The 23419-nt window shown below is 43.9% G+C and overlaps 1 protein-coding gene across 6 annotated transcripts in view; it reads left to right on the top strand.

Annotated features, from left to right (window-relative positions):
* The first annotated feature begins 4263 nt into the window (after nucleotides 1-4263).
* Nucleotides 4264-23419, top strand: part of LOC147272443 (voltage-gated inwardly rectifying potassium channel KCNH7-like) — a 64583-nt gene continuing 45427 nt past the window's right edge. For all 6 annotated transcript variants that reach the window (XM_086218258.1, XM_086218100.1, XM_086218182.1 and 3 more), the window contains exons 1-2: nucleotides 4264-4339; nucleotides 5051-5281. In XM_086218258.1, the coding sequence (XP_086074384.1) occupies nucleotides 4264-4339; nucleotides 5051-5281 (307 nt within the window). The remainder of the gene's footprint in view (nucleotides 4340-5050; nucleotides 5282-23419) is intronic.

The following is a 23419-nucleotide window of genomic DNA, read 5'->3' as shown; positions in this document are numbered from 1 at the left end:
CTCCGGAACTCACAGACACAACCACTACGGCAGGTACACAGCACACATTAATCATGTAACTGGCAGGCCAACCATCAGCGATGGCACTCACCCTCAAGTCTGGATCCAGGAGTCATCAGAGTCCCACAAAAACAGGTTCAGATCATCCATAACGGGTCTAACATTTGTCCATAAGTCATCCATCCATAAGCCGCTGCTGGTTCCCCTCAAACCACCGGTGCTCATGGAAGGGAATAATTAAAAAAGCAATTATGGCCAAAATATCCAGGTCCAGCTTGAAAACGAGGGGGTGTGGGACACAAAAGAACCAGCAAGGTGAGTGCTTGCTTGTGTGCGGCGCAGGACGCAAGCGTCATTTTCTCTTTGGCCTCTAGGGGCAATAGTGAGCACATCTTTCTGGCCTCGAGGGGCAATAGCAGGCACAACCTTGCGCAGTGCTATGCTATGCAGTGCAATGCTAAGTCATCAGAGTTAGCAAAATAATTAGCCAAAGTTGCTCGCCAAAATTAGCATCGCAGTTGCAACAAATTGCGTTGATGATTGGCCTTTCATACAGCCAATGAGCTTCTGAGTACAGAGATATTCTGCTTCATGAAAACGGAAATCCTATTCATATTCTTGTCGAACCCTCAAGTTCCTATGACATCAGCTTTTTAAACAGAAAAAAAAGACTTTTTTTAAAACAATCTCACAGAGAATTACTACATTACCCACAATCCCAAAGTATAGCAGTGAGCTCTCTGATTGGTTACCATGGAAGTCCTTACTGATCTTGTCACCATCTGCCGATTTCACAAGTTCCGGATTGTTTGAGGTGAATCTGGCTGCCGAATTAAGAGAAAAAAACGATTAGTCACAAAATGTAATTATTTAAAAAAAAAAAAAAAAAATTTGGGCGATAATGTTCACAGTTTTGCTCTTTTCTTTATGTTTGTGTTCTATTTCTGTTATATTTGTGCTACGAATCCAGTGTTTTATGTTACATCTCTGCCTGCTGGTTGGCTTCGTCCCAGATTTTATACATAACTTTATTTTTAGAAATTCATGAAACATCAATGGAGGAAATGAACCGGAGCTGTTCTGAAAGTGGGCGGTCAAAGGAAGGTTTGGAACGTCTCCAAATTTCATTTTACGACCCAGCAATAAATACCCGACATACTTTTGAACAACCTCGTTTGAAATATTCATTTCCTGTGATACTGAGATGAAATCTGTTCTTGAATCAGGTGAGTGTTGACGCTGTGGCCTCAGTGTGTGAGTCCCAGCTAATATCGTCCAGCTCCATTCATCGACGGGCACGCTTTCAAAAAGAAAGAAAGAATAAGAGCCTTTGTCGAAACTTCTCCTTCCACTTGGAACTGAATCGGACTGGTGGAGAGAAAACCTTAGCGTGAACAAAACGTATGAATTCACTTGATACAGTTGGTTAAAAGCTTTCAGTTTACATTTGTATTTGCATTTTTAGCTGATCTGACTGAACGCGTGGCACAAAAACCTGCACTTTCCCGTTGAAATACAGTAAAAATACATTTGACTTCATTCATTGGGTTCTCGTATGCAGGTTTTTCCTGTGTCCACATGTCCTGCGGGTTTGAACCAAAGGTTGTAAAAGCAGCATATGCAGCCCCCCCCCCCCCGACCCCCACGTCTGTGCACATTGTAGATTTTTTTTCTCAATGGAGCAGATGGAGGGAGAGCTAGTATGAGACCAGGACAGATGTTTCGGGGTGCTTTTTCTTTTTTTCTTTCTTGCCTTTACGTCTCTGAGTGTAAGACACCGGGAGAGGCGCTGAATCAGACGGACATGCGGAACGAGTCAGGAATAAACGGAGGGGATGAAAAGAAAGAGTATAAACCGTGTAAAACCTCCAGTTTTGATCTCCTGCCATGATTCTCACACTGGGCAAAACAAAAGTAAGACACTTTGTGTGTGGCAATTTTTGAAGGGATCAGCCCAATTGTGCAGTTCAAAATCAGAGATTTGTGGATATAAATTGTTCCTTTGTACTTCAATTTTACTACGTTTCCGAGAAAAATGTGTACTTTTTTTATACTGCGATCTCGACACGCTAAGTATATGCTAAACAAATACCCTGATACATTTTCAGATGGAAATACCCAAACAAGGTGTAAAATAGCTACAGTATGACTAGGGACATACTGAGTAGCTGAAACTTGAAAACTCTGCTCAAAAGTAGTAATACTATATAAGAATACTTGGAGATATTTTGACTGCAGCTGTTGCTACTGTAGCTACTGTGCGGCTACTGAAGCTACCGCTGCAAGTTAACGCACTAGCAACAACTTAGAAAACGCTTACAGTGCCACCTGCAGGTGAAATTTTGACGAATACAACATTTAAAAACAATTATATGGATAACATATAATGGTTAAATGTCATAATGTTTGATTAATGACCACAAGGTGGAGATGTTTGTTCCATTCTGCTAAGCTGTCACGAAGATGCAAAATTTTATTCAATTCCGATTTATGATTGAAGTCAAAGTAATAAGTCGACATATCAGGGTATAATATCACTGGAGCGCCCCCTGTGGGTAGAATCCAACAAAGCTTTTCACACTTGATTTGGATTCATTTGCGCCAGCAAAAGTTTGGTAACCGACAAAAGAGAACAAAAAATAAGTGAGAACAAAACCAAAATGTTTGTTTAAAGTCATCCAAACATGGTTAAGTAACTACGAATTTTTACTCCATTACTGTACTTAAGCACATTATTGAGGGGTTTTACTTGAAATATATATATATATATATATATATATATATATATAACTTCATATACCCTATATTATTTACCCCAACTGATTTCATCAAATGAAACATTTTGCATAGAGAAAATGCAATGAAGTTTATATACTTCTGAGCTTGAAAACTACACTTTACTTTCACTACTTTCACCGGGGTACAATTTTTACATAGGTATTTCTACTGTTACAGAGTACACTACAAGTACAGGCGCTGTTAGTACTTCTTCCGTCACCAGTGTGCGGTACTGCAGCTGCGGGAGGAGAAGAGAGTCGCCTCGGCAGCGGCAGCACCATGGCCAGCGCCTCCTGGTGCAGCTGCACCACGGGGCCTCTGCTCCCCCCCCCCCTTTTTTTTTTTTTTACACACACAAGAACTGTGGAACCTCCACACATCAAACATGTCGGTTCAAGGTTCCCCGACGCTGAGAGAGGCGGGCACTTGAAAAACAGGTGAAGAAATACTTCCAAAACTCAGTTCCTTTACTCTTAGTTGTAAATAAGCGTTTATTTATACATGAAAGTTTCTTTTCCCCCCTCCTCAAACAGAGAGGTGAGGCTAGCTAGCACACCTGCTATCGTTCATGGTACCCGGCTAGCTAGCACACCTGCTATCATTCATGGTACCCGGCTAGCTAGCACACCTGCTATCGTTCATGGTACCCGGCTAGCTAGCACACCTGCTATCATTCATGGTACCCGGTGTTTCCCTTTTCACACCGGCGCTTCCGTTCTTAAACGGTATTTTACTGACAACCTGTCTGGTGACACCGCAACTGTTACCGTTTCCAGGACCCGTTACAAATAGCTGGCCAGCCCTGCCTCGACTCCACTCTCTCTGTCTCTGTCTCTCTCTCCCCACGTCTGCCGCTTGGTCTAAGGCTTCTATGGGGGGCTTTCCCTCGGCGGTGTCGATGCCGCCTGTCAGCCCCTCAGCCATTGGCCTCGGAGACCATCAGTCTCCCTCCCACAACAATAGAGTCTCTCTCTCTCTCTCCTCCTATCTGTCTCTCTCTCTCACACACACACACGCTCGCTCGCTCAGTCTCTCCAGCGCAGTCAGACGCTCGCAGTGTTTTCCGAGGAGCGGGCGGTGAGATGCGATTTACCGGCTCTTTTCTTTTTAGCTTCACGTCGGCGAGGAGAAGCGCGGGGAGGCAGCGCGTGCGATGCGCTCAACCGGGGACCCGTCTGAGTTGAAATAAGGAGGGGGGGGGAGGGAGGAAACACGGGGGGGTGTGTGGACTCTGGGGGGGGTGGGAAAGAGAGAGAGGAGAGAAAAAAAAAGAAAAAAACAAGCAAGGAGGGGGGAGATTTTTCTTTGGAGGATGAGTGACTGGTGACAAAGAGACCCGGGAGCCCTTCTGGCTTCGGTTTTCGCCCGGTAGAACTTGTTATTTTGGCCGTTCAGGGGCTTGTTCTCTATTCGGACAGCCAGATATTTACATTTTTATCATCTTTCTTTTTTGGGGGTGGGTGGGGGGTGGGTGGGGGTTGAACCATGCCTGTCCGGAGGGGTCATGTCGCGCCACAAAACACATTTTTGGGAGTAATAATTCGGAAATTCGAAGGACAAAGTGAGTATATTTCCCTTTTTTTCCTCCCCCCCCCCCCCGTAGTTGCTGTGTAGATGCACCTGTTTTTTCTTCTTCTTCTTCTTCCTTTTGTGTCCTGCTGCATCCTCAGAAAAAAACAACAACAACAAAAAAACAAACAACGCTCCAACCATCAGGAAACAAGCTGATGATGCAGAAGACTCATTTTCAAAGGATTTCAGAGCATGAAAAGTCATTCTAAGTTAATTATCCTGTATGGAGCCCCCGGCTTGTGTAATACAGCCTATTGCTGGAGCAGCTCTAGTGGAAATTAAGAGTTGAAAAACTGCTTAAAATAAACCAGGATTAAAGGATTCAATTACTTTCCCATTATATCACCTTCATTGTCTTCCCTAAAAAGGCCTGTTATGTATAGTTTTCCTGCTCTCGGTGGCGACGGAGGCCTGTTAAACAATGAAGATAAGATCAGTCACTGTAATTTTACAAAATGGTTTGCGATGTAGGTTGTGGATTCAAAATAAAGCAGAATTTACAACTGAATTTATGCAGAAATGTCATTGTTTATCCACCCTAAGCATGTATCGTAAGCACTGCGAGCTCATAAATTCAGTATTTTCAATAGTCTCTTGTGATCGCTGCATGTATTGATATTTTTACATCCTTTATTCTGACCATTTACAAATGAACACCCCCCAACCCCCCCCTCCTGAATTCCCTCTCTGCTCTTCACAGATAAGAAATTCATCATAGCCAATGCCCGGGTGCAGAACTGCGCTATCATCTACTGTAATGACGGCTTCTGTGAGATGACGGGATTCTCCAGGCCCGATGTCATGCAGAAGCCCTGCACGTGCGACTTCCTGCACGGCCAGTTCACCAGTCGACACGCCGTGGCCCAGGTCGCCCAGGCTCTGCTGGGTTCTGAGGAGCGGAAGGTGGAGATCACCTACCACCGCAAGGATGGTGAGTGCTTGTCTGTGTGGCCTTGTGACATCAAGCCGCTGCTGCTTGAAATATGCCAGCTGGCTTATCTGTTGAAGTTTCCCCTCCCGCGTCTTTGACGGCGAAAGCTCCTTTCTTGTTTTAAGTTGGTTTAAAAGCAGAGAGACGTGTGAAAGTTACAATGCCTGGAACCGGAGGTACACAGTGGGTAATTTTTAGTCCTCAGTCAGCTCTATCTGGAGCATTTTGCAGAGGTGGGGGGGGGGGGGCTGTGGAGGTATCTAAGTCCAGTTTTAAAGTGATGCTGGGTCATTGAGAAAGACGTTGATTGTAGCCTGTAGGACACACGGTCGGGAGGATGCAGCTCGCCTCCCTTGCGGCTAATAAGGAGATAGCGAAGTTGTCATGTCGCCATTTGCCTTCATTACAGGTGTCATCATCTCAGAAAATGATCCCGCGGGTGTTTTACTACGGATCCGCGGTTTAGATCATCTACAGGCGCTGCACGCGCTTCAAGATCGTGACTTTGCATGACAGCAGCTATTGTTGCGATGAGTTGAGAGGCGAGGAGAGTGAAAGTTTAAACCAGTTGCATCAGTTGTGCTGGTTCAAGTAGAGTTCACACACTGACCTCTGACAATAACATATGTACCCAGAGGATTAATCCTCCTTGCATAGCAGTTAAAGGAACTCTGCAAATGTGTGTGTGTGTGTGTGTGTGTGTGTGTGTGTGTGTGTGTGTGTGTGTGTGTGTGTGTGTGTAATAAAGTGTATTTACCACTATTCTCAGAGGCGGATAGGAAAATAGATAATAACTAGCTTCTCTCCCGTGTATGTATGCATGTGTGTGTGGGAGAGAGTGTGTTAGGGAGTTGAGACCCACAGAGACAAACTGGCTACTAGTTAGCTTAGCATAGTAAGTGGTAGCGGATGGGCAGGTTAGCATAGCAACTTCCAAAGTCTAAAATTGTCTACATTTGCAAATATGTTACACAATTTTGTAATCAAATATAAAGCCAGGACTACTTTCCCTTGTGGGCGTAGCACCTCAAAGGCCACACTGTAACGTTGGCGGACAAAACAAAACATTAGCCGACCGCTACATGAGCAAATGCTACCTCTTATCGTGACAGACTTTATGAAAGGTTGAGATGGATTACCTCTGGACAAGTCAAGATACTGAGCCTGATGTATCTGAACCAGAACACACAGGTGCATCTACAGGTTTTGGAAGCTGAGGTATGCTAACCTGCCCATCTTCTACCATTCATTGTGCTAAGCTAACTAGCAGGTCTCTCTGGGTCTCAGCTCCTCCTGAATGGAGGTGAGAGAGGGGGAATTGAACATATATTTCATTTTGACCAAAGAGAAGGAATAGATGTTTCCACCAGCTTAGCTAGCCAGAGATTGGCTAACCAGAGTGTCACTTTCAATCAGAACGCATCAACGTCTCATCAAGCAGCGAGTGAAGAGAGTGATGGACCACATTGGCTGAGAGAGAGAGAGGCCTGAAGTGCATTTCTGCTCTTGGATGCATAATTAAGCTTTCAAGTGTTTGTTTTGACATTTCATGTGTGATAGAAGCTCTTGTCCATGTTACAAATGTGGACAAAAGCTGCTTATCCTTGTCTTCAATTGGTAAAACGTACATTTTTGGGTTAGTAGTATGGTTAGGTGGGTAAATGGCAAACGGGCTCAATTTATGCAGCCCTTTTCTACTTTCGTAGTACTCGAAGTACTTTCCAGCGTTGTCTCAATTGTGCTTGTAAGGAAAATTGTCACACCTCTGGCTAATAAGTCAAGCTGTAATGTCTAATGTGATGGAGAATATCATCCAACCATTAGCAAGAGCATTCGTAGAACAAATTAAAATCTACCGAGGAAACATTACCTGAACATTGCACGCTGTTTTTCCTCAAGATAAAACATTTCTAGCAACTCACCAGGAGGAAGATAGGGAAGAGTTAGGAATAATGAGAGAGATGTGCAGCCTGAAGAGAAATAATGTCGCAAGGAAATGATTAAATGAACGAACTGTCCAAATGAGATCAATCAGCATCTTTAATACTCGAGTTACACTGAAATTCGAAGAGTTTAACCATCTTTGATGATATGTTTCACTAAAATTTCACTTGTGGAGTAACAACATTTCTCATATTTTATTCCTCTACTGCATTTAGATGAATGTTTGTCCTCTTACCTTTAATTCATTAAACTGCTCGTTGTAGCGTGAAGTTACTCTGTAGATTCTATTAAATCATTTGGGTTTCATTTGTCTGTCAATTCATTTGAAAACAACTCATTGCCGAGCAGGTTTCCTTAAAGGGGTGGTGTGTAGGATTAATAAACAATAGAAATAGAATATAACATGCTTACGTTTTCACTAAAATCTCCCAAAACAGTGAATTATTGTGTTTTCACTGTCTTACAATGAGCCGTTTTGGTCTAAAAATAGAGAGTGAGTCACTTTGCGGTACCCACCGCAGCTCAGAATGGACAAATGTGCGCTTTTCACATGTGAGTGTCATTCCAATTCCTTTCTATGTTTTCAAGTTTATCCTAGCAGCGTTCCCTGTAAACAAGCTAGCTGATAGTTTTCTTGTCACAAGGGTTGACCTCTTTCATATACATTTGTTGCCGGACGCAGACCTTTTCACTTAGCACAGATTTGTTATGTATTGTGTTAATGTCAGTATTATTTTTATTTATTAAAGTTAATTCACAGCAAAATCTAAATTGGAAGCAGCAGCCATCCACAGATTTTGACAGAAAGAGTAGAAGACTTTTTGTGTGAATGTTGGTGCTAATGTTTAGCATTACGCTGAGTGACTAGCAGTCCGGGCTTGAGCCAGTTAGCTAAACTGAATGCTCCAGCTGGTCACGCTCTGCTCTACCGTGAGTGATGAAGAGGAAAGGTTATTGTTTGTTTGTGTTTCGCTCAAATCAAAACGTTCTGGGACTGCTGAGCACAAGGTTGGCTAAAGGAGATGTGGACTACACGGGGCGATGAGAGATTGTAAACACTTTGCGGCAGTTTTGCTGTGTTTTTTTTTTGTTTGTTTGTTTTTTTGCTGTCGTTGTTAGTTGGCGGTCTCCGTTAGCATCAAGCTAAACGGACATGACTGGGTCTTTCTGCTTTCTGGAGTCTCGAAGAAGTGACGCAGGAGGCGGTAAAATCTCGTTGTGAGCTCAAGATACTTGCTTGTGAGCGCTTGGAATGCAAATATTCTTTTGGGTGAAGTATCACTTTAAAGACCATTCAGTTGATACTTCAAAAATGTGCAGATATTCAGCGTAACATTAAACTAACAGTCAGTGCTGCATAATTTTACTTTAAATCATTTGCAACTCTCTTCTTTAATGTTCTCTGAGGTTTACCGGGAAAACTGCATGGTTTCAGACGTATTAATGTACAGCTGTGGAGCTATGTTTTCAGAGTCAGTACACAGGAACCATTAGGGAGAGGTCCCATTAGTGAACAGTATTGCATAACAAGATAACATTACGTAGAAACCCCCTGGGAATATTTGTTTAACTAATTAACCAAACAAGAATATTCTTTGAAGGTCAGGAAGCTCCTGAATGTGTACTGTACTTTCAGTTTTGATAACTGTCACTTGCAGTTTTGAAGTAATATCGGCGCGTATATTTACACTGCACACTATTTCGTGAATGCGTTTAAGTACTTTTGACCCCACCGTAACATCTCTGTGGGCTGGTGGAGTGTGTGTCACGCCAACCTGGGGGTTCGGTCTGCATCGATTCGCTGAGCAAACAGCATTAATGAGGACACAAATACCTTCATGTTGCATTGATCTTCAAAAGCGGTGCATTGGAGAGGGGAAATCAATGAGGGCCAAACGCCCTCTCTCCGCCGGCTGGCCCACAGGAGACTTGGATAAAAAGAGCTGGGGGGGTTCTGACTGGTGGAGCCTGCAGCAGGGGGAAAAAAAGCCTCATTACTATTCTGTATATCTTTTGCCTCTAATTACCTCTGTGTTTTCCTCTCACCTGACTCAGAGCTTCTCCAGGGAAGGTCATACACCTGTTTTAACCACGTGGACCCACAGAATTATCTTTGTTTGTTTTTTTTTTGAAAAATGGGAATTGCAGTAAAGTTCATCAGAGATCATCTTTCATTATCGTTTTAATGATTCAAGATTTCGGGTCTGTGTAGTGATCTAATCTGATGACACTGACACGGGTTGAATTTGTTATATTTACTTTTTTTTATCAGTCACCTCTTGTATGTGACTGGCTTTAAAAAAAAAACGCAAAACTGCAATCTTTAAGACAGTTTTGGATTTTATAATGCAAATAATTCAGTTTGGATTCAAGCAAAATATCCTCACAGCACATTACTTCTGCCTAATTATGTTTTTGTTTTTTTTTTTAACTTTTTTTAAGCCTAGAAGATTCCAAAATACCGCAAACAATATTTAAGAACATTTATTTCTCCGACTTGCTGATGAAATGTTATTGATTATATCTGCATGTGTGCGTATCATCTGTTTGTCCGTCCGTAGCAGAGATATAGAGTAGAGAAACACGTCAGACGACAGATTGAACAGAGTCCCCTTTATATTTTAGAGTTTGCTGTTTCATTTTTGATTAAAATAACATACGGAATACAGGGTTGGGCTGTGAAAGCCTGTAGTTTTAGTAAGTGTGGCTTTTGCCCCCTAAATTTTGTCCCCCCCCCCCCCAATCCCTGAAACCTCACCTGACTTGACCCACAAACAACCCACTGAAGTAGTGAGGACCAGCCAAAATGTCCTCACTGTGTAGGTTAAAACCATCTTCAGGGTCCTCACTACGGAGCAAGCACGAGAACACTCACACACACACACACACACACATGCTTTCTATCACTATTGTCTGCCGTATTGGAATTCAGGGGAAACGTCCTTGCAGCAAGCTGATTGCTCCTCTCCTGGTGGACCATTGGGGGTTTGTGTGAGGCAATCTTCCTCAGTTAAATCCTCTGACCCAGGGCCTGTATAAACGCATTGCCCACTGTCCTTTACAGCCCGTGAAGGAGATTCCGCTCATCAGCACAATCTCTGGCACATTCTTAATGCTTTATGATTTGTGCCTTAGCTCTCAGTGCCACTGCTTTTTTTTTTTTTTTTTTTTTTTGCCTCCCAGCGCACATCTCCATGACCTCCGAAGTAGAAATAGCTGTCATTAAATAGGAAATGCTTAATCCCAACCCATGTATGCTGAGCTTCTTCTTCTTCGTTTCTTTCTTCTTCTTTTTTTTTAAAAATTTGCTTCAAGATCGATATCACAATCCCAACAGGCCACTTATTTCCGAGACTTTTTGTCACAATTTTCCCTTAATCATACTATTAAGAGTGCATGTAGAAAGATGTGATTTCATGATGAATGAAAAATTCAGTAAAATGTAATTGTAGCTTCAGGCTCCATGTAATGTCGAATGCTGTACAATAACTTTTTTAAAGCACTCTTTCACCGCACTATTTAATCGTGCAGTATACTGTAATATCGCTTGAGAATTATGAATACAAGGTCATCAAACTTCTGCTTTGTCAATTCCGCTCTTTCTTTTTGTCTTCTCTCGTCACCCTCTGCCACGCGGCGGTTTAAGACGATGGAGAGAGAGAGAGAGAGCCTTTGGTCACCAGGAAAGGTCAAACCAATTCGGCTCTTTGGAAGCACATCGATCAAGCAGTTTATGAGGGACAACAAACAAGCTAGATAGCAGAGCGATGTTTTCAAAGTCACTGAGTAATCATTTGAAATGATAGATGCGATATCAGCATTGATCGTTACATTCAAGCTCTAAGTCCCCTCATTAACCTCTCCTAGTTCGACACCGCTGTTCGTTTCGGTGTCCTTGCGGAGGTCAAGGCTCGATTCTTCTGCACAAATTTTTATTTAAACAGGGTTGACAAAACTTGTGAAACTAGTGGAAAAAAATAACAAAAACACACAAAGAAGAAGAAATCCCTGCAATTGATCACTACCCATGCATGGATTTACCTGCAAGTAACCACTGGAGGGCAGCACTATCGACTGGCTGTCTCTCGTCTGCTCGAAATTTGAAGACGAAGAAGAAGAAAAGCCCTTCCTGAGTTGTTTAGTGAAACGGCGTGCACAGAGAACCAAAGTTGTAATATATTTGTAGCTGTATAGCTGCGAATAAAACACTGTAGTTGGACACAACTCTTACTGGCTGTAGTTATTATTCACAGGCTGCTTCAACACAAAAAATGTAAATGATTCCACCATTTATTTTTCTCATTCAAAAAGAGAAATCAGTGTGTCTTATTTTCCATACTAAAAGCAGACGTTCAAGGACTTTGGTGTGTCGAGGAATCCGTAAACTCAGCACATGGTAAAAGCTGAAAACGTCGCGCTAAAAATAGATCAACGTCGGCTGCACTTCAGTGAAGACGTCTTTTATTGCTCCTTGTCTTTAAACGTCTCATACACAATCATTCAGCATCACCGTTTAGGCGGTTCTTCATCGTAGCCATCTAAAGAGGATACATTGAATAAAGCCACGATTCATCATTTCTCTTGTTCCGCAATCAGATGTTGATTTTTCTCAGACCGAATAATCGTTTTTCGAGTCGCAAAAACAATTGGCAATCACAATTTCCCCAACATTTCAATTCACCGCGCTTTAAAAACTTCATATTACATCTCAAGCAGTCACAAGTAAAGATAAGTGATTGCATTAACAAGTAAACCAAAGTGGTAAAAAGTAACTTTGTGCAAGAAAACATCCAATCAATGTTGAAGTCAAATACTAAAGAAAGGCCTCTTGCCTCATTTTTGAGATCTCGATTTCTGAAAATGAAGAAATTATTCTCAATTATCTGCCCTTCGCTGGCAGTTTTTACTTTCTGTTGCAGTAGTGTCAGATTCAGCTGTAAAAGTACACCTTGCCCACCCAGTTAAAAAAATAAAAATGTATTATTAATGTCATTAAATGGTAAAAATATGGAAGATTTTATCCAGCATGATATCGAGCTTCTGATTGGGTTGGCAGCTGACAGCCCGGCTCCAAAGTTGCTCACACTTCTCCTTGTCTCGCGGTCAGCTTCGACTAGCGTCCACAATGACGCGTCGATATGCAGCGCTGAAAAGAAAAGATGTGGCTGCATCGCTTCGGACAGTTCACTTATCGTGATATTTGAACGCGCGCGCGCGCGGCCACTCCCGCTTTCATCCATGTACTCAAAACTTGATGAGAGACATCACACCAATCAACACCCATGAAGTCTGGATGACGTTCCAGGTTTTATTGGAAAAACGGAAGGCGTTGAAGAGAGACCCCCTGCAGCTACAAGCCTTCAAAGTAGCATCAACATCTTCCTCTGCACAGTCAGTTTCTATCGCCGGAACCACAATGCGTTTCCGTGAAACAGATCAGAAGTAGCGGATTTCTCGTTTACAGAATCTAACGAAGTTACGAATGGGATTCTTCATTAACACCATTGAAAATGTGCTCACGGGATTTCCTCGATATTCACGCTTTATTATTTTGTATGGCTTCATTGGTTGTTGCATGATTCTAATATTTTATAATTTACACCAATGTATATCACTGTATTAAAAAAAAAAAAAAATAGCGTCTTCGCTGGGCCAAATGGTACGGTCCGCTGTAGAACCGGCCATGTGTGGCGGCCATTTTGTCCGTTTGCTGTGCTAAAATTGAATTTCTGTACTATTTTACTGTGTCGCTGGTGTTTTGTGGATGAGAACTGCATCGTGAATTGCTATTAATCTAACAACGTACAGACGTATGAGTGTCAGGTGACTCTGAATCCAACTGTCAGCCTGTTTCTATCAGCTCTCGAGAGTCTAATTGAAGTGTAATGAGTAACCTCCCAACCTCAATCCAGAGTGACATGGACGGATACTTGTTGCAGCCCGGGCTTCGATTTCTACTGTGTTCATGCCTCAAAGCAGAAGCCTGTTTCTAATGAGTCTTTCAGGGTCCTCCCCGGGCAGAGGGGGAGGCTGCACAGTTAACAGATCATTTAAAAAGAAAATCCAATTTGTAATTACTCCCTGTGGCTGATTGGTCAAAAACACACAAAATGAAGGGATATGAAGCAGAGAAGTACTTTTCCACTCACACCCCCCCCCCCCCCCCCCTTAAAAAAGTCTCCCTAAGCTGTAACAGCATGGTGTTGTCCTGGCAACCGTTGAGGAATCCACGATTTATCATTGCAACTCTCAAATTCAACCGGGCATCTCTGCCTGTGGCACTCAAAGCTGGAGAAAACAACCGAGTACTGGGACCCAGTCACACAATCCTCAAACCGCCATCAAAAGCAGAATCCCAGTTCATTTGCCAAGTTCCTTTTTGTTTTGTTTTTTGTTTTTTTGACGCGGCGAAGTCGTAGGAGCTATGAAGGATGCAGGGGAATTGTCCTCCACCTCGTGATAATAAGCAAGAGCAAACATCTACAGCCATGGTAGACAGCGGGATTCTCTGAGAGGATCCTGAAAGTAAAACGGCCCACTGAAGAATCATTTCCTGTATCTGTGTCATGTGGGTTTCACCTCGGACGACCGGCTGTCCCACTTAACGTGGGACTGCACAGCAGATTTCAGCCTCCGCGTCACATAGATCAGAGGCACTAGGGTTTCTTTTGGTCGTCCGTCCGTCCGCCCCGTCCCCCTCAATGCCTTAGCTCTGCAACACCTTCAGGGAAATCCTTCAAATTTCGTATTGCAGTATTTGTTATTTTCCCAGGCGCTACTACAAGTATCGCAAACACAAATGTCCTTTTTTCGTGCACACAATTTCAGATGAAATCTAATGGCAGCGGTTTGTGCGATTTACCACTTAAGCTGAACCAAGGTTTGCGTCTGCTCATGGGCTTCAAACGCAAGATGGCCTGCAGCTTCCTCTGATGGGGTTCTCAGTAGTTTCGCAGTATTACGGCAGAATTCTACACAAACATGATCGAGGAACTGCAACTAAAAACATTCATCCATAAAAGCTTCGACCCTTCGCTGTAGAGGAAGTAGTCATCATGGATGGGTGACCCCCCCCTCCCTCCCTTACCATCATGGGGGGGGGGGGGTCATTCTTCACAGTCGCACATTATTTTCTTTTGGAAGGTCATGCTAGACAAGTCTTATATAACTCGCAAGGCTGCAGGTCGTGATCAGGACGTTGACAAGTTCAGGAGTCAAGTCAGACCACCTGCTGCAACAGATTCATATACCAGAAGAGCATTGGCGTGCGTGGCGAATCATAAGTATTCCCAAAATTTACTGGCTTCTGCCTTGGCTCTGATCTGGGATCAGTCTCAAGGTGCAAAGGGCAAGTTTTGGAGGTCACCTCAGCTCCTCCCCCCGCGTTTCCAGAAGAATCCCTCTGACAAACAGACACTAAAAAGACTTATTTTTCCGGATTCTAGTGAATAAATATAAAAAAGCTCAAACATGTAGTAACCTCACAAACTACACGATAGATCATGACACATCCAGTAACCTGCGGTTGAAAAGCAGCTGAAGCTCAACGTGGTACGTTGCTCTGAACAGCTGTGCCATCGGTTCGTTTTTCATGCTTCCTCATTAACAAATACAGACTTCATATCAGAGCAGCACGCAGGGATTTGCACTTTCACACTTCGGCTGGAAGAAAAACTACCTTAAACCCTCTTATCTAAATCCTGCTGCAGTGCACAGATGAAGATGAATTCACCTGAGCAACGGGAGGGCAGGAATGAATGAGGACAACAGCAGCGTTTGCTGTACAAATGCACGTTCAGCGTCATCGTGTACGTCCTCGCATTAGAGGGTTGACACACAGCTACACTGGAACTACGGTGACACAACTTTGCGCTGCCTGTTATACAAGTTGAAGTTCTTCTGGGGGACGTAAACACAGGAGGCTTCCATGCTTGCCTGGCCGTGTCCTTCACACACTCCTCCTAAAATCTAAAAAGAAAAAAAAAAAATGGAGTGCAGCTGGTCCGGACTGCTTGCTGGTCTGTTGGAGATAGAGTCGAGTACTTCACCACGACCGGTAATATCCAGATGTACTGTATCGCCTCCACCTGCACTAATAGAATCTGCTCCCCTGCCATGGTTTTCAGGCACAGTGCCAGTAAATAAATGTAGGTCATTGTGATGTTGGATCTATGTACACATCTCACACACACACACACACACTCACACACACTCACACACACACACACACACACTGCCATTATCTGATGTTATTACCGCGAACAGACAGTAAATAGTCTGACAGCCCCTCCCCCCCGAACCTGCTTCAGCTCCCGCCCCTCATTGTCACCTCCCTCCTCCTCTTGTTTCCACTCAGTCATGCCTTCTTGGGGGTCTCCAACACACACACACACACACACACCCCACACACACACACATCTGTGCAGCTCCATGCATGGGAGATACCATTTAAGAGACAAATGATGAGCTGGATCTGAGGAAGGAAGATGATTATTTCCTAGATTATATAAAAGGTATTTGTGCGAAGAAATCCTGCTTCCAGCATGTCTCACGCAGGCTATTGATAATCACACACACGCACGCACGCACACACACACTGATTTTCTTTCATTCAGATTGGATATCGCCAAGAACACATCCGTGAATGAAAAGCCATTAAGTTTTGCCCCGTCTGGCTGTTTCAGTCATCAGATCATGGTTGTTTCCATCCACACACCCGCCGGTAAATATTTACTCCACTTCTCGATTTTATCCTAGAATTAATATGTTTAATATGATTTTATCAGTATTTCCAAGAACTGTTTTTGCTCGGTGGTTTAATTCAACTCCGGTTGATCGGAGCAGAACCGACGTTTGACACACTTGTTTAAAAAGTTGCAGAAACTGCGTGATTTTTGCAAAAGGAATGTTATTTATGGCATTTATTTAATTTCGTAGATATTACTTCAAATACAGTACAGCAGAGATGTTTGTTTTTGTATTTTTTTTTTTATCCAAGTTTAAGTTGGTACGTGATTTCAGAAATACGTCTCTCAAAATGATCAGTAATTTGTGCGCCGAAATGTTGTACACAAGAATCACAATGACTTCTTTGACTACTGTGTCTTTCCAAAGGCGAGAGTCTGGGTTCCCCCTGGACGGGTCGCCAGTCCGTCACAGGGTCATCAGGAGCAATTAGGGGCTCAGTGTCTTGCTCAAGGAGACTTCAACATGGTCACTGGGGGAAGTGAGGATCGAACCAGCGACCCTTCAGTTGCTAGACGGCCACTCCACCGGCCCCAAAGAAAATATGCTACTAAATTCTGCTGCTATTTTTAAAGTGATCAAAAACGTCCCGGCAGTGCAAGACTGAATTTTACACTTTCACATTCAAGCAAGTCACTTTGTGGTGTGCTTGTCTCGGCGGCTGCACCATCTGTCAAGTCTGCATATTTCCACATTAATAATGATAAACAGTATATTTATGGTACAGCTCACAGCTTGCTGCTTGACAGTGTCTGCAGAGCCTTCCATCACCCACCATAGGTAACCTTTAACGCTGAGATGGCGCGGTGCTCCGGGGCTTTGGACTCGGGCTTTGTTCCACCCCGTGAACAAATTTGGACTTGATCCATGACCTTCGATTGTCTTCTCACTCCCTGTCACAAGTATGAAGAGGGGAGTTAATTACAAGCGATCTCAGGCACTGAAAGCAGTTTTATTCCAAGTGAATGAATGAATAAATAAATAAGAGCCTGGAAAGAATATTCAAGTGTGCAATCAAGCGTCAACTGTTAGAATTCTCTGTCTGCGCTCCCGTTCCATCATGTTAAAGTCAGGAGAACCCAAGAAGTGTACATGAGCCTCTGGAACAGTTGGGGGCGCTGTAACAGCTGGGCTCAAACACGCTTTAGTTGGGTTCACTTTTTGCATCATGTGCCATAACGGAGCCAGATGTGCTCGGCCCATGACTGCAAGTGTGAGGGGCCAACCTCTGGGTTCAGACGCACATACGGTGGGTGCTTCGGGTGCCCGAGAACTCACGGAGAATACAGAGGACTCACATGCGGCAGCGCACGCGCGGCAGCGTTGTCAAATGAGCCGCCACTCGGTTGGTTAGCTAGCTTGGCTTGACTCGGGTCCTCCAGTTCAGTTAAACAGACAATTTTAAGATAAAAATAACAAAAAATGATTACGTGATGTAACATCCTCCAGCTCCACTATTGCCCCGCAGGAGCAGCATACCGATAAAAACATCAGGGAAGGAAAGGAAAACCGAGACAACCGCGGCAGCCAACGACAAAAAAAGGATGGGGGTTTATTAGACTAGGGTGTAAAGTCTTTGAAGCCACAAAAAAGGTTTTTTTTGTGATATTCACAGTACAGCAAAAAGTAAAAAAGGTGCTTGCCCTGCTGCCCCCCATCAAACTACCTCCCAGTGCAACTTTTCTTTACAAAGATGGAGGTGATGAGTGAAAAAGAAGATTTTAAAAGCGGTGTCTGTGTGTGTCTCTGCTTTTGCTGTGAGCTCTTTGCACATTGATCAGCAGTTTGTTATTTCTATGGGTGTGTTTGTGTGTGTGTGTGTGTGTGTGTGTGTGTGTGGGGTTGGATTGATCGTCCCCTTGCTCTGTAATTGAAGCTCTTATGAGTCCATCGCCTCAAAAACCGTGTCGCACAATTCCCACCTGCTAGCGCTCTTGTAGTTGGAGTCTAGAGTAGAGCTGTTAATTCGCTGTGGCGCTGAAGTGACCATTTATTTCTATCTTTATTTATTTATTTTCCAAATGTTAAGAGCCAGTCATGGTGCTAAAATTACACACTGCATTATAATCCTCTGCAAGACTCCCTTTGGGTCTGTCTGGTGTGTTGGAGCCTATGGAAGCATCCAGCACTGGTCCTCACACTCTCAGTAATGAGCCATGAATTAACTATGTACTCACTGTTGGATGTAGTTTGTAAAATATCGCTATCGCTTCTCATTTTATCGCTAATTAAAATGTTAGCTAATTACTCACGGATCAACAAATGAAACGCTGGATGTTCTTGACACATGTGGTCCCGTAAAATAAATAGTTAATGTGTAAAAATAGCAGTGGCAATCATGCAAATATGCCAGAAGAGATTTGAAATTGTCTCTATTCACTCTGCTGCATATCAGGTCAGCTTTCTCGTACTTTGACACCTCAACTCCTGCTATATATATATATATATATATATATATATATATATATATATAAGTCATTACTGTGACATAACGATGGGCGCTGCCAAAATACGCGCTCCCTACACTTAAGAGTGTCCCTGAACGCAGCACGCCGTAGCCGGTGAAGGGGGACGGCGGCTCTGTGAACGCGCCGCTGCTCGGCTCTTCAAGCGAAGGCATTAATTAAACAATATAAACAGGATCACCATAATCAAGGACTTCTAAAGATGACTAAATTATTTGTGCTCGGCTCTCCGCGCGTACGCAGCTAAAGAGCAGAAGCAAATAACATGTAATTTCCTTTCTCCTTTCTTAATGAATTCAATCTAAATTTAGGCCATGATTGAATTTGGAATGAAGTCAAAAGCGTAATGAAGACACTAACTATCATCTTGACAGCGAGAGCACGCCAGTAGTGTGTCGTTGGATCATTTACAGCGTGCATTACGTATTCAGAAAGTGGAAAGTGTCCGTGTCTTGGACATGGATGCTGCAACCGGACACCGTGACCTTGAGTTGTGTGTTACTCAAATGTGTGATCGTCTATTTAAATGGCTGTCTGGCGAGGTTCCTGCTGTCTTTATCAATTATTTAAGTTCAGAATCATTAATATATTGATTTTTACCATGGTTTGCCTTTTTCTATTCCGGAGGGGGAGGAGCTGATGAGTCATACATCTGAGAGTTGTTCTGGTGTACGATGTTGAGCGGTGTTTACACATCGAGCGCAGAAGCAAAGGATTTTCAGTCTCTTCTAAGTATCCTTTTTCATACAGTGAGGCAGTGCAGTGTATTTTGCTTTACTTCCTGTTACACAAATGGAGGGAATCACTGAAGTGCACGAGGATGGACAAACTTCTCTGTTACAGTGATTTGACACGTGACCTTAAGGCCGCAAATGCTGCTGCTGCCGCTGGAGCTGATTTTGGCACCCCAGGGATGAGGTAGCGCTCTCCCCCCAGGATTAGAGGGCCTGCATCACAGTTAAATAGCTCTGAATGTTCCCGGAGTACAAGAGGAAAGGATCACATTTCCCTAGAATCAAAAATAAGCCTTCCTCACACACTTACACAATATAATTTGCTTTTTATTTTCTCTGTGCCATTAGTCAAAGGAATCTTCTATAAAAATGTTTGTATTTCAATGGCTTTTGCTGTTATTTTGTAGTGTTTTCAAGTGACTCGTCCAATTTTTCAAACCAGATCGAGTGTCCTGCTGGAGTTGAATTAGCATTTCTGCATCATACAGCTTTCACGGGGCCGTGAATCAATGCAGGGCGACGCGGCTTGGAGGTAGAGGGGCTAGTAGCCGAAGGGTCGCTGGCTCGATCCCCAAAGATGAGACAAGAAGGTCTTTAGCAAACTGCGCCGCACGGATTTGCATTGCCATCACCAGTTTAAACACGCTCGGCTGTGCAGAGTCGTGCCTTAGATAGACTGTCCCTGGAGAGGGGCCAAAGCACACCTGATGCGGGTCGTGATGAGGTCACTCCCAACCCGTAACACCCTAAGGCTCTCCCATATGCTGCGAGACTCAGGAGACCCTTTTAAAAGTCTTTGTTCTTTGTACTGGATTAGCTTCTCATTGAATGTTTTTAGTTCGAACATGACACTGATTTTTAACACGAGTGCCTACAAAAACAAAACAAACAAAAAAAAGCACGTCATTAGTTAGAAACGCACCTTCGAGTGCGTTGGTCCCTGATGGGAATTCAAACGGATGTCACGAAGAGAGAGGCCAAAACACCTACAATAGCACAGCAGTGGCTGACGCAAGACACATGGACACGTGGATCCAGGGTCAGAGAGAACAAGTCAAATTACTTGATTCGATGACAGTTAGCCGTGTACACACACACACACACACACACTTAGAGAAAGAGAGACGTCACGATTACCCCTCAAGCACTAGAGCACTAACCAGCAGCTCCCTGCTCTGCTGGAGGCACAGCTCACATCAGCATCACTCACTTGTGTCCGTGCACAAATCTACCTACATACACACACACACACACACACACACACACACACACACTTACTTCTGTTAATCAAGAGTAAAAAGCACAGACTGTGATTTTGAATCAGTGTGACTCTGAGAACCTTGGTAGACATCTCTCTGAACCGAGGGCTCTTACGTGTGCTTGTATCACTCAGTCCTTGTCAGACACAACCTGTCCGGAGATGTTCAATTGTGATGAGACCGGAGGAATTAATTCCATTAATTCATTAAATCCGGATGTAAATTTTTGGAAAAAGTCATGTCAGCCCGACTCAAACCCGGACTTGGGTGCCTGACGAACTCAATGCGGTTTAAGTTTGATTAAGTGTGACATGCGCTCGTCTCAGTCAGCACCAAAAACAGGTTAACTCGTTTGGTGACACAAAAGATTAATCGGATGAATGCCTGACGGGCACCACACCACCTCCTGCTCCGGATCCACTTCCCTCCATCCATCGATTCCTTCTCCCTCCATTTGTACTGGGACAAGTGCAATACTCCAATCAAGCCCACCGAGTGTGTGCGCGCTGCAGCTCTGATCCCATTAACAAACACACGTGGAGCTGCATTGTCTTAATTATTGATGGTGGAAATAGAATCGAATGAAAATTTCCAGCATCTTGAAACTAGAACTCCTCCCTGCGCCGCTGTGAACACACACACACACACACACACATACACACACACACACACACACGTGCGCGCACACCGACTCTCGCAATTCTTGTCCGCTCAATAATTCAAGTATACTCAGCGTGCGCATGATTGACATCAGTTTTAATACCACACAAGCAGTCCTTGAAATATGGAAACTGATGTAATAACAGGAGGATGGGGGGGGTGGGGGTCCTACCATGTTGATGTCCTCAAGACGAGTGGTCCGTCCGCTGCTGTGCTGAGGTTTTCTACGAACGTTCTGCAACAGGCGGATGTCGTATTTTAATTCTTGTATTTTTCTCTTTAGCTTCACCCTCATGTCTCACCCCTTTATTTTTATGTCTTTAGGTTTCCATTCGGAGTTCAATTTTATTTTTTATTCTTTTCAATCTGTTAACATATATCCCGTGTATATAAACGAATAAGTGGCTGCTTGGGTTGCGTACGGATATCCTGAGCAGAGATAGATGTGTTAACTTGGACTCATCTCACCTTTTAAAAAAATATTAGAAATACTGCATCATAGCCTCCACCTTTGAACTGCTAAAGCCTTTTTTTTCATTTCATCCCTGAGACCCAACGGACATCAAAGCAAAATTTGATGAATTCCCCCCCCCCCACCCCCACCCCCAAAAAAACTTTTCGTGTTTCTCAATCTTTACTTAAGTAGAAGGACGCCAAAGTGCGAAGAAAATTTCAGCTCCACCACCGTGAGGGGAGGCTCTCTAGCTTAAAATGAGATTGACCTGACATAACCTCGATGATGTAATTAATGTTGCTCTGGGAGAAGAATTCAGGAGGCGGGAAGAGTCACGGGGTGATTGAACAGGGAGGTAATTTCATACTTGTGTGTTCGTTACATGGATGTTGTATTGGATGACTTGGAGTGATGAAGGCTCCGGTCTGTGGGGGGCAGCTGGTCAGTGGTGTATTGTGCAGTACGAGCGTGACCTCGGGTGAACCTGGTCCCGAGCTCGAGCGGTGGTTCTACTTTCGGTCCAAAATTCAAGGTCAAACATCTTTTACATAAAAAAGCTGCCACATTTATCCATCTGTCCGCATTTACAATCATTACTCCACAGCTTAATATGTCTAAGGTTGGACCAGTCATCAAAGGGTGTATTAAACAGTTACCAAGTCCAAAATGGACTGGCTTGTGTGTGTGGACCTGCCGTTATTTTTCATCTTCACTTTCAAAACCGAATCCCCACAGTATCAGAGTCATGGCGTGCACTGAAGGGATGATACCAAACAATGCAGCTTTAGTCTGGAAACATTAAAGAACCTCTCAGCATACTGTGATTTGGCATAGTGTGTGTGTGTGTGTGTGTGTGTGCACGCACGCGCGCGCAGCCTGGTGACACGCAGCGCTGTCAACCTGTCGTGCCATCTGTGTAGCAACAGATTACCAGGTAGCCCTATTAATCCAGGTAGGCCGTGAGGAAATGAAGCTGAGTGGAAAATGTTTAAATCAATAAGACCCACGTATCCACTCAGGCTTAGACTTGAGGCTCGACTTTGACACGTCGGGGAGGTGCAGCGGTGCAGCAGCAGCCTGATCCATATGGAACCCACACGGGTTCCTGCGGATGACTGGCAGTTCTCTGCTCTCACCTTGTTAAAGTCGGAATTTCTTTGCCCATCTCTCTAACTGCAAGTCAGCACTTCATCCACCCTCAGAGCCCAGAAGAGAACAGTTTGTGTTTGTCTGTTTGAAACCATCCATCCATGACTGGAGCTTCCAGTTGATGAGGGGAAACGCTGAATCATGCTGTTTTTGTTTCAAAATGTGTCTCGCAGAAGTTGAGATGACCTTATGTGTCACGTCTGGATGCTACAGTTTTCCTCCTGAATGCGCTAACTGAAGCTGTTTTTCCAGTGGCGCGTTCTCTCATTGCAGTGCAGCATGGAAGCCAGCTGCATTACCTGCTTATTAGATTTAGTTGGACAGAGAACATTCTGCCTGTTCATGTGGTGTGGGTGAGCGGCTGTGAGTGAAAGCCAGAGTCCGTCTGCACTGACCTGAGATCTGTGCACCTCATTAGTGTTTGTGTTTGTCTCTCTGTGAACGCCTCGATGCCAGCGAGCAGCAGAGAAATGTAAATGCCCTATCTTTGTGCGGTTGTGGGCACGCGCCCCCTCACTTGTGCGTTTGTCTTTGACCCTCCGCTGCAGCAGGGTATTCAGGCAGACAGGCAGAAATTTGCATTGGCAAGTAGCACCAGGGATCTGTTTGATCTGTCCTCTCAGAACACGTCAGGTGGGCTACGTGGGCACCTACTTCACTTCTCAGGGAAAGGGACCATGTCATTCCCAAACCCATCAACACTGACACATCTGACTATGATGCTGCAG

This window comes from Aulostomus chinensis, chromosome 1, assembly GCF_037954235.1.
Source record: "Aulostomus chinensis isolate RoL2024-O1b breed Wild chromosome 1, RoL_Achi_v1.0, whole genome shotgun sequence".
Lineage (NCBI taxonomy): Eukaryota > Metazoa > Chordata > Actinopteri > Syngnathiformes > Aulostomidae > Aulostomus > Aulostomus chinensis.
This window is presented reverse-complemented; position numbering and strand designations above follow the sequence as displayed.